The 12,268-nt window shown below is 36.1% G+C and overlaps 1 protein-coding gene across 1 annotated transcript in view; it reads right to left on the bottom strand.

The window, feature by feature from the left end:
- LOC123545601 (plexin A3-like) overlaps window positions 1-12,268 on the bottom strand; it is a 264,006-nt gene that overhangs the window by 33,063 nt on the left and 218,675 nt on the right. Inside the window, exon 26 of the mRNA XM_053543563.1 lies at window positions 11,827-12,024. Coding sequence (XP_053399538.1) covers window positions 11,827-12,024 — 198 coding nt within the window. The remainder of the gene's footprint in view (window positions 1-11,826; window positions 12,025-12,268) is intronic.

The raw sequence follows: 12,268 nt of genomic DNA, 5'->3' as shown, positions 1-12,268 counted from the left end.
ACATTTCAAGATCACGATACATTGCAAACATACAGTGACCAAAATGCTATCAAAACAATTGACCTGCTGTTATCAGATTCTCATTTCACTGTTCTTTCAAAGGACATACAACATAATGAAACAATTACCAGTCAATACTGTTTAAACGAAAAAATCACTTTAACTGACCAAGGTACACAACAAGAAATAACAGGTCAAAACCAATTAAAGCGGAAGAAACAAAGTGACTCCAGAACAGTCCAAACAAAAAGAAAAAAGAAAGAAAAGCCCCATACCACTAAACCTGAAAATGAGAATAATTCTCAAACAAAACCTAAAGAAAAGATTATTTACAAACACTTGTACATGATCAGTTATAAACAAAAATCTGAATTAATACCTCAGGAAGCTGATACATATCAAAAATGTAGAAAAATGGTCATTCCTTTTCTTTTACCACAAAAAGGTGAATCTGTACAACATAAAAATGCTCGTCAAAAATTAAACTCAAACAGAATTAAGGCGGCTAAAAGGAAATATGGAGTTGATGTGAATCTTGTTCCTCCTGCACCTCCACTTTCTAATGACATACGCTTCAATGCCGCTATGGATTGTATTCGGTCGTTTGAACTGGAGCAAATGTCATACAGTTTCCGTCATTGTCTTACATGCAATGAACGCCGCATTGAAATGAAAATGTCATTAGAAAATGAGTGTCTACGTTGTCATAATGACAAAGGCACAGTAAAAATGTTTTCAAACAAAAATTTTATGGACCCTTTAGAAGTACCTGAAGAGTTGCGCAATCTCACATTGATTAAACAACAGTTAATATCACGAATATCACCAGTTATCAATGTCCATTTACTTAAGCATGGCGGAATTGCAGCAAATGCACACTGCGTTACTTTTCCCCAATGTATTAATGAACCTGCGCAAATTTTACCACTTCTACCTGAGTAAATCAAAATTATTCGTGTTCGTAAATGTGGGTCACACGACTCTTTTAAGGAATATAATGTGAGGAGAGCTCAAATTGAAAACGCATTACATTGGCTTAAGTCTAACAACCCTGCATTTTCAGACATAACAATCAGTCAAGACAGACTTACAAAACTCCCACAAAATGGACCTATTCAAATAGACACTACAGAGACCACACATGACATTAAAAATTCAGATAAAGGTCCAGCTAAAGACCAAAATGATCCAGGTGAGGTGCAAAGAGAAACTAACTCCTGTGTTGGCCTACCTGATCTGAATGTTGACATCAAACATCAAGTTGAACAGGTTGTGAAAGAAGTTGTTGGACCTGAACATGGTAAAGTAACAATTGGACGGAAATATGTATGTATTCCATGGCCAACTCAAACTGATACACCTCTATCTGAATTTACAACAAGATACTTTTTCTCTATGGCATTTCCATGCCTTTTTCCATATAGTAAAGGTGACTTTCACATAAATCGTCCTCGCACAATAACATCTATGACAGAGTGGGCAGAACATTTAATGCGGAACGGTGATGGTCGATTTGCGCAACACCCATATTTTAAATTCATTGTCCATAACATTATTATGCGCAAACGAACACTAGAACAAAGTTCCTATGTTGTGAAACAACACTTAGGTGAAGAACCAATCACTTTAGAAGAACTTAAAGATATGCTTCAAAGAGGAGACAATACAGTTGCACAAAAAGTCATGTATTTTGGGGCTTGCTTAAGAGGAACAACACAGTACTGGGCTCAACGACATAGAGAACTTAGATCACTTGTACAATTCAAACTAAATAAAGGACGTGGCCTTCCGTCTTTCTTTACAACAGAAAGTTGTGCTGAATATCACTTTAAACCTTTAAGAAGGCTTTTGGGTGAATATTGTACACAAACAACAGGACAACAAATTGATTTGGACAACAGAAACAACATGTTCTTAACATTGCAAAAGAATACACACATAGTTTCGTCATATTTTGATCTCCGAATGCAATCATATTTAAAAACAGTAATGAAGAATTTATTTGATGTTGATACATACTGGTGTAGATAAGAGTTTGCAAAATCCAGGGGAATGGTTCATTGGCATGGCCTGTGTTGGAAGGATGACCGTGAAACTCACAATATGATGTATGAAGCTTTACAGCGCGGACTTAGTGAAGACCAGTGTGCATCACTACTTTCTGACTAGGCAAAAACACAATTCGGAATGACTGCCTCACATCCCGCTGGGAAAGATGCAAACAACAAGCCACAAACACATATGTGGCCGCCACCAGAGGTAACAGCTGAAGCACCTCCAGAGGAAAAGAACCCTTTACTGAAGCTCCTTATGGATGTAAGTGACACCAAGAGACCAAGAGATCACATCCTCCTTACAAATAGAATCAATATACATCGCTGCTCTGCATACTGTTTGAGACAAAATAAGGGGGAAAAAACCTGCCGCATGGAATTTGGATCTGAAGCAAACCCTGGAAAATTAATCAGAGATTCACCTGCAGTTGTTCATGACAAAAAACAATCATTAAGACTTGAAATGGAACGAGATCATCCAATGTTAGTCCAACATTTAAGATTCCACACACAAGGATTGGCGTGCCAAGGGTAATGAACAAACAGGCGCTGTGGTCGACTTGTTTCAAGATATTATAAATACTGCTGACAACACTACCGGCACATCAACGAAGAAGGTGTGCACTAAACTTCTTATGGACACTGTCAAACGTGATGTGTCGAGTATGGAAGCAGCCTATGAACTGCTGTCTTTGCCACTTTACAGATGTAGCCATGAAATGTCAGTTTCTCTGACTCCAGAGTTTTAGAGATAAAAGGTCACACACTTACCAAGAGTACTCCTTTGGACAAATATATTTCAAGACCAAAAGACCAGGTTTGCTCATAGTACCAGTATATCTGCAATCAAAACAAAGTTCCAGTTGTCAGTGGTGCTTGTGTAAGGGCAACCTGGCCATTAAATGAAGAATATTGTAGGTCCATGTTACTACTACACTGGCCTAATTGGAGATGTCTTACAGACATCAAAGGTAATGAAACTTTTCAGCAATTTGTTACTTCTGAAATGTGCCCAACCTTTGTTAAAGCAGACGTTGAACGTGCCAAAAGAAACATCAATCCTGAAATAAACAATGGGGAGGAATCAGATGATTCCGACGAAAACTCTGATGATCAGCCTGAATGGATGGAACTAATACAACCTCGTCTAAATTCTAAAGATGATACTGATGAACCACAATTTGATGATGGTGGTTCTCACCATGTCTGGAGTGTGGCCAACAAAGAGTATCCTATAGGGTATGGTCTTAAATGGTTGGAATCACTATCTGAACACAAGGAAATAATCAGTGATGTTTCTCAGGTTGAGGTTCATACCTTGAAAAGTTTAAATGCTCAACAAAGATTTGCTTTTAATCTTGTTTTATCAAAATTAATAAAACATCAACAAGACCCCTCTTCAATGGAACCACTACGCTTGGTTATATAAGGTACTGCAGGTTCTGGAAAGTCTTTCCTAATAAAGTACCTTGTGTTTGCCATTAGAAAATTTTACAACAACACAAATGTTGCTCAAGTCCTTGGTCCAACTGGCAACAGTGCTAATCTTATCCAAGGAAGAACCATCCATGATTTTTTGAAACTTCCAACTGGTCGCAAATCGATAAAAGGAAATGGTTGTCCCAGATGGAACAATTGCACAAACCCTTCAGGAAAACTGCTGTGAACTCAAAGCACTTATTATAGATGAAAGGTCACTTGTTGGATGTAAAACCTTGGGTTGGATGGAATTTCATACAAAAGTAGGCATGAAATCTCTTGATAAAGTTTGGGGTGGCCTCCCTGTTGTTATATTTCTTGGGGATGATGTTCAGCTACAACCTGTTTGCGATTCACTTGTTTATCTACCAAAATCTAGCAGTCCAGCTGGTATACATGGTGCTCTTGTGTGGAAGGAATTCAATAATGTTGTTGAACTAGTAACAATTGAACGCCAAAACAAGGACCAAGAAAGACTTAAACATGTTTTAATGTCACTTCGTCAGTATCAACTTCAACCCGATGATGCTATTTGGCTTCAACGATTTCAGTGGGATAATATTAGGTTAAAGTTTGGAGAAAATTTCATTAAAGAAATGGCAGAAAATGGCCTTTTTGTTTTTTCTACCCATACCCTTGAAATGACACATAATTTGAAACAACTGTTAAAAGCCAATGAACATGCACCTGTTGCCAAAGTCTGTGCCATCAATACAGGTTCTCATGCAAAGCCATTTTAAAAAGCAACATATGTGTTCCATATGGCCTTTACAATGGATCCATGGGTGTTGTCCAAGACATCATTTATCTAGATGGCCGATGTCCCCAAAACTCCTTGCCTGATGTTATAATGGTTTCATTCTCAAAATACAATGGGCCACCATTTTTACCTGATCAACCAACTATTGTTCCAGTAGTACCAACTGAAAGGAAAATAGACTGTTTCTGCTTTTCATGTAAGCGAAAGCAAGTCCCTCTAAGGTTAGGATGGGGCACAACTATTCATCGTTGTCAAAGGATGACCATAGGAAAGGGACATCTTAATAGATACATAGTCATACATCCTGGATCAAACAGATTTGAAAGTCAGAATCCTGGAGCCCTGTTTGTTGCCTTGTCTAGAGCAAAAACAGCAGGAAGAGAAAAAGAACTTCCAGACTTTGCCTGGAACCAAGACATTCTAGTGAATGAGGATATATTATGCTTAAAAGTTAATACACCTTCCACAAGAGCAAGAAACGAAGAAATTAAAAGGCTTCATTACCTTGCCAGCAAAACAGAACAGACATTCAGTCACCTCTATCCATCTGCCATTTTTGAAGACATTATCAACACCATTTTTAAAGAATCATCTGCTGTAGAAGAATAAGTTGTTCTTGTTGTGTGGCATGTCAGCTACTAACAAACAATTATTTTTCATAAAGAAAAAAATCACTTAAAGATACATCTGTTACATTTTTATACTTGTATATTAAAAATCATTCAGTGGTTTTAAGTGCAAACTTATAACATATATTCTCTGATTAATGCGCCCCCCACCCCTCTCCCCACGCCCCTAATAAATGCCCTACATGCCTCACCCAATAATATTTTCAATTGTATGTAAGTCATAAGTGAACACCTGCATACTTTATGAAAATGCTATCACTGTTATTACTAAAACATTAATTGATCAGAAGTTGTGCTTCTTTTCTGTATGTAGAGGGAGATCACTGATTTTACTCCAAAAACAAAAAGAAATATATAATAAATAAAACTTTAAAAAATCACGAAAATAAAAAACTTTTCCTGTTTTAATAAACAATTTTCCAATTTTTGGGAAAAGTAATGCCCCTTGTGTCTTTGATAAGACAATATAATAATTATAATTTAATTTTCAACACAAGTCAGTATTTTAGCTGTCTGTGTATATACTGTACACTTAACTGTTTAATATACATACACACAATTTCACTTAAATTTTGTAATATTTTTATTGCAGGATGTACCATATGATTATTGCCACAGACTCTCGTGGAGCAGGATTGCATCAATATATTGAAAGACATCAACATTTGAAATATACAAACCAAGAAATCCATACTATTATTAAACCTGGAGCTACACTCAAAACACTGGAAAGTGAAATTCATAAACAAATTGAACACATCACTAGAACAACAAACACTCTTGCAAATATCGACATCATTGCGGCTGCTGGAATATGCAGTTTAACAACAACAACAAAAACAAACAAACATGAATTTGGCACTGAAGTAACATATACATCAGAAACAAATAAAAATAATCTTATGTCAGACATTGATCAGTTTTATGTCAATTTCAATACTGTCAACTGTGAAGGCAAAAAAGTTAGAGCAAGACATACAAGAAACCAATCAAATCATATGAAGGAAAAATGAAACTTTTAAAATACTTTCACTAAGGTGGGACCGTGACTTGATTGTTTCCAAGCAAAAAAAACGTGGCACAAACAAAAGAAAAGTTACAATTACAAAAATCTGTATGATGGTGTACACCCAAACTTTCAACTGAAACAAAAGTGGTACTCATTTCTTTTCACGTCCATGCAAAAACAACATTCTCTGCAGTATGAAAACCTATCAGAGTCTGAATCAGAATCAGAAAATGAAACCTGGAACAAACATAAGAAATATTAATATCTAGTGACATATTGAATATTTTATTTTCTTCTTCTCGTTCGCGAAAATATTTTATATTTAACAAATAATCAAGCCTTTCAAGTGATTTTTTGTCGTGATTGTCACGCAATCATATAAAATTGAAATCATTTATATTGAACAAATAATGAAGCCTTGATGGCCTTAGAGTGGTTACCACAGTTCAGAGTTCAGATGCTTACGGATTGAACCACGAGGGCGTCAGCCTGAGTGGTTAAATACTGAAGCATGTGAACAATGAACTGTGGTAAATTTAAGAAATAATATATCTCATTTAGTGATTTGGCGCTGAATAAATCATTGTTTGGAGTTCAGATGCAAAGGAATTATATCACGAGGGCGCAGGCCGAGTGATAATAATACACATCTAAAAGCTAGACAAACAATGATTTTATTCAAATAAGAGCAAATCACTAAATGATATATATTATTTCGATTCTAACTCGTTACCAGCGACTTTAAAGTACATCCAGTTGACGGCAGTCATTAAATACTTGTCCGTTTTCAAGTGGTTTCTTTTCGAGCGCCGCTATGCCGTTTGGCGCCATAACGTAAAGATTGTGACGTCAGAACAGTGAATTGTTGTATAATCATCCACTGTTTTCAGCCTTTTTTGTTTAATAGGAAAATGAATCGGATCATGTTAGAATAGATGATAAATTACAAAAAGGCATTAATTGTTTTCATTCGGACATGCTCATTGACATATTTTAATAAATATTATGCTGGACTTCATTTACCCGAGGAGTAATGTATGATTATCGGACATCATGCGGCACTTTGACGTCATAATGCTCTCTTACCGGTCTGCACGTCAACCGTTGTTTTTCGCAAATTATACAGAGCTTGATTTCCTTCTTTGTTTAACTGGAAATCAAATCGAGCAATGTTACAATTCAAATTTATCTCTTTTCATTTTGCGCCAGGTGGTTATGTATTCAAATGCAGATGATTAAATATTATGTTCAAAGGTGGGTGACATGTCAGTCTCTAACCTAATGAACATTTATATTGTCACTGACGCATACATCCACATACAGACATTCATTATATTGTAACACTATGACAAATTAGGTCTTTGCACATTTTCAATTATATTACATATTCATTCTTGCTCTTTGGAAAATACTGCTTTACGTTCAAAGGTGAGTGACATGTCAGTCGCTAACCTAACGAACATTTGTATTTCGTTCAAATTCTCTGCCACTTTATTATAAAGTTAAGAATAATTTAATATTAAGTCTAATATACACTGATACTGTCAAAATTAGATTTTTGCTTTCTGAATGGTTTTTGATTCGCATAATATTGCTCACAATCACTTTAATACCAATTATATGTCGCAACAAAGGGAGATATCACTTGCCAAATACACCATCCTGCTTCTTGATATATAACCATCATTTGACAGGTAAACATGTGTTCTAATTTATTTGTTTGTTCACTAAAATTGAAATGAATTCATTTTTTTAGTGCTTATGCAGAAATGAGTGACAGATGCTTTGTTGATCCATGAATTGCACTAGCGGGCTATGGTCTATTACCCAATCATATTGGTATAGACTTTTTTTTGAATTAACATTATATTTCCTTTACATAAATTCATACGAAAGTTATTTTCTCTGTAAGTTGTACAACATTTATCGTTTTAAACTCCTATGAAGTTATAACAGTAATTTATTTTAAACTATTTTTTCCAGTTCAGCAGCCTTGCCCAGGATACCTTCCTGAACAGCCTTGCCCAGGATACCTTCCTGAACAGAAAGGGACTTGCCTGTACCAGGACATTCTTCTTACATGTTGAAATCATGAGACAACAAATTTACTGGTAAGTTGTTAGAATTTACTTAAACTTTCGGTTTTCCCGTACATAGGCAGCGCCTAATTTCATATTACTATATGTGTAAGCTTAAAAACCTTCTAAAAGCGCTCGTCAAAGTTTTATATATAACAGTTCCTGTGATACGCAGGCTCCATAACCTCAGATCCCCTTCCTAAATTCCAGTATGTTTAGTTCTGCCCATTGTTTTCTCGTTTAGGGCAAACCCTTTAGTTTATCTGGGGACCAAACGCTGCTCTTCATGGAATTACACGCCTCAACACGTGTATCATTGAAGGTTCCATGTTCATGGCCGTTTGAATACATCTGCGGATGTCTTTAAATTGCTTTTTGTACTTTTAGCATGTGTAAATGTTGAGTTCTGCTCAATCCGGGGCTAGAGGGCGTGGACGGTAGCATGCATTTCCACTACCGTCCATGAACAGGCTCAATCAAACCGAGCCTGCAACATTTTCGTTTTTGTCGTGTTGAACGACCTGTGAAGTTTCCACTTTTCTCTATTTCATATTTCTTTCAGTTACTACAGAGATGAAAAAGTTACGCTATAAAATATATTAGCATTTTGAAAAACTTTAGGGATTTTGAAATAATGTATTGGTCGTAGTCTTTAAAGGACATGTGTTTTTTTTCTTTGAAATATTTATAACGAATTTGCAATACGGAAAGCTTTCTTTTTTAACAAATATTTAGTCATAAAACACATGGTGTGAACACAATACCCAAAGTTATAATACAGCCTTACTGGAATATCACGTCGTAGACACGTGGTAGTTGATTGCTTTTATGTGTGAAAAACAAGCCATCGAACCGGCTAACAAGGGGCGGGGGGTGGGGGGATGGGGAGCTCTACGCAGTCGCCTATCCGTGCCTGACAAAATCACCGGAGTGGCATTTTGGGTGTTCCTCCACCAGAGATGGCTTGAACGTTGCCTTTTGACCTTACGTAGTGTATGCGGGATAAAACATTCCGACAAAATAAGCAACATAACGGTATGAGATGTTTATCTCTGTACCAGCAAATTATAAAAAAGATGTTATAGTTAGAATTACCTTCATTCTTTTAGGAATAATTTCATGTGATACTTGTTATTTGAGATGAATAATGTTAAATCCCTACACTCGAATGCAATGGAGGCAAAGTCCATATAAGGCGATGTTAGTTGTGCTTTTCAAGACCTGTATCTAAATAATTATAATACTCAGTTGTCATATTTCACTCTTGGTCTTGTCAGTGAATTTCAGACAAATATTTTTATCTTATTGAGACATCAGAAAGTGTTTCAGTTCTATAGAGAAGAAAAGGTAAATGTCGATGTCAAGTATATAGAATATGTCTATTCGCGTGTGACTTCGATGGTTAGGTAGGAGTTCCTGTTAATAGCAGTAATTGATAAAACTAGGAAATGCCGTTGTAGTAAAGTACATTTCCCCCAAAGCATAGTTAGTGTAGTGATAGGCAAAAAGTCAATAAGCGACAGGAGCGATAGTCAAAGCCACACTAATGGTTGTCTCAGTGACTGAAATGGAAAAGGGATCATATGCTATGCATATCCAGTCATCCCATGATCTTTCAGCGTTCTGGGTAAAGTGGTTCTAAAGATATTCATTGAAACGGCTTCTCATGTTCCGGCCTATTTGACATTGACCTCCGAAAGAATGACCTAATGAGCAATAAGGGGTATCTAATAGGCATGACCAATCATCCCTTAACATTTCTTAACGTTCTGGGTCAAGTTATGGATCAGAAACAATTTTCCATGTTCTGATTCCTGTGACCTTAACTTTTGACAGAGTGACCCCAAATTAATAGGGTCATTTACTCTACGTGTCAAATCATCCTATGAAGTTTCAACATTCTGGGTCAAGTGGTTTAAACATTATTGATCGGCAACAGTTTTGCATGACATGTTCAGGCCCATGTTGTGACCTTGCCCTTTGATAGAATGACCCCGAAAACAATAAAGCTATTAGGTAGAAACCGTTCGTTCTACTGTCATATAAAAATATTGTTAACTTTGTCTCAAGCGGCGACCTTTTTTATTTAACAGATATGATACTTCAAAATATCACAACTTGAGAGTTGCCCGGTGGTATATTTTGAAATATTCAAGTTTTGAATCTTTATTATTGGTTTTGCCAGTACCTCGTTATAGTCGTCAATGGCTTGTTGGAAATGATAAAACAAGAGCTCCGCCAAGCGGGGCAATATACGCCGGAAGGGTTACATCAGAGGATAGGAGAAAAATTTAAAGAAGCTGGAGTGTGAAGCCCAAAGGACAAAGGGAAGAAATTAAAAAAAAAAATCTAAGTCCACAAAAAAAAATCCTTACAAGGTAAATGTATGTCAAAATACACCTAAAAATTGGATATACCATCCATGTTGTACCGTTTTTTCTCTACGGCCAATGACAAAAAGTTTCAAAATAAGCTATTTATAATAATATAAAAGGGAAGTAATTCAAAAAAAATATTGTAAGTGAACAAAAGAGGGATCTACCAAATAACAAAAAGCACTGCAATGCGGACAATAAACACAAAACAAAGTCATATATGATCCTTGACCCCTAAGTGTGACCTTGACCTTGAAGCAAGGCATCCGGAACGCGCGCTCTGCACGTCGACTCAGTGTGTTGAACATTTGTGTCAAGTTTCTTTGAAATCCTTCAAGCAGTTCAAGAGTTACAGAGCGGACACAAAACAAACTGATTAGACCTTTAACTCCTAAGTGTGACCTTGACCTTGAAGCGAGATATCCAAAATATGCGCTCTGCACGTCGTCTCAGTGTGGTGAACATTTGTGTCAAGTTGAAATCCGTCAAGGGGTTCAAGAGTTACAGAGCGGACAGGAAATTGCTAACGGACGGACGGACGTTCCTACATATGGGTATTTATGTGGCTACTCTTTTGTTTTCTCTATTGTTCTTTTAGCCATGTAAAAGAAAAATAGCCACATAAAAGCCTTACGGAATGGATGACGTCGAAGAAAAAATACAGTTACCTAGTGTTCATATAGCCACCTAAGTATGCAAATGTGGGCTCGGACGGACGGACAGACGGACACCAGCGTCACAACATAATACGTCCCTTCGGGCGTATAAAAAATTGTAGATAAATTTAATTGCAATTTACAAATCCTAAATATCAGGTATTAAAAGACCTATTCATAAATGTGACATATTGAAACAGGCAAAACTTATCATCTCCATCGTGAAATAGTAAGTGATATCTCATTTTGATACAAGCGAAAACTGTGTTACCTTCACTGTAAAATAGTGAGTGAAACTTTATTTTATTAACGGCTCGTTAAAAGTAAATTGTTTTATCATGTATAAGCTGACAAAATTTTTTGAATCAGATCATTAAGGGTATATCCTAATTGCCTTTGATGTAAAATAAATTATAATATTGTGTCTACAAGACTAAGTGTAACTACAAGTGAAGTAAACGAATAGATATCTCTGCTTGTAAGTACTTGCCTATGGCAAGAGTTGTCATTCTTTGTGGTAACGGCATTAAACTAAATACTAAAACTTCAGTGTTTGATATAAACGAAATTTTCATAAATTTGACATTTCTGAAAGCATTTTTGGTGATTTGAATGACCTAGAAATCGATTTCTATACTTTGTTTAATGTCTTTCTATCATGAGAAATGTTAGGTTCCAGCCCTAATTTTTGCAATTAATACTGATATCCTGAAGAACAAAAACTTCAGGCCTTGGAACTATATTACTAAAATTTCGTATAATTTGCATTTTGCCTTCAAGTATTACCTTGTCCCGGGGCTATCCCTTTGGGAGTCGTTTCCACCGCTGCCCCTTTGAAATTTGCAGCCACTGTTTCAAGTGGGCTGTCCATATTGGAATTTTCGAGTTTATCTTCGCGTTTTCCTGTGTCGAATTCCTGGGTCCATACAGCATGTATATATCCGCCATCAATGTTCGTTGGGCACTCCTCGATATTCCCGTCATCTGTCCAAAGTTTAAGAAATGATGTACCTGGGGTTTCCCAACATTCTTTATCCAGTTTGTCATTAGGAAGAATTGAATTTAATTGGGATTAAAGCTTAAGATGTTTTATTTAATGGCAGTGAATACAAAAAAAAAAAAAACAACATGAGGGCTGCATTATTACTTTCTATGAAATTTTACAAGAACAAAAATTGTCTGAATAGTGTTCTTTTATTTTAACCTAAGCTAGATATTTCATACTTTC

Source organism: Mercenaria mercenaria, chromosome 5 (assembly GCF_021730395.1).
Source record: "Mercenaria mercenaria strain notata chromosome 5, MADL_Memer_1, whole genome shotgun sequence".
NCBI lineage: Eukaryota > Metazoa > Mollusca > Bivalvia > Venerida > Veneridae > Mercenaria > Mercenaria mercenaria.
The sequence above is the reverse complement of the archived record's forward strand: the minus strand, read 5'-3'. Positions and strand labels throughout refer to the sequence as shown.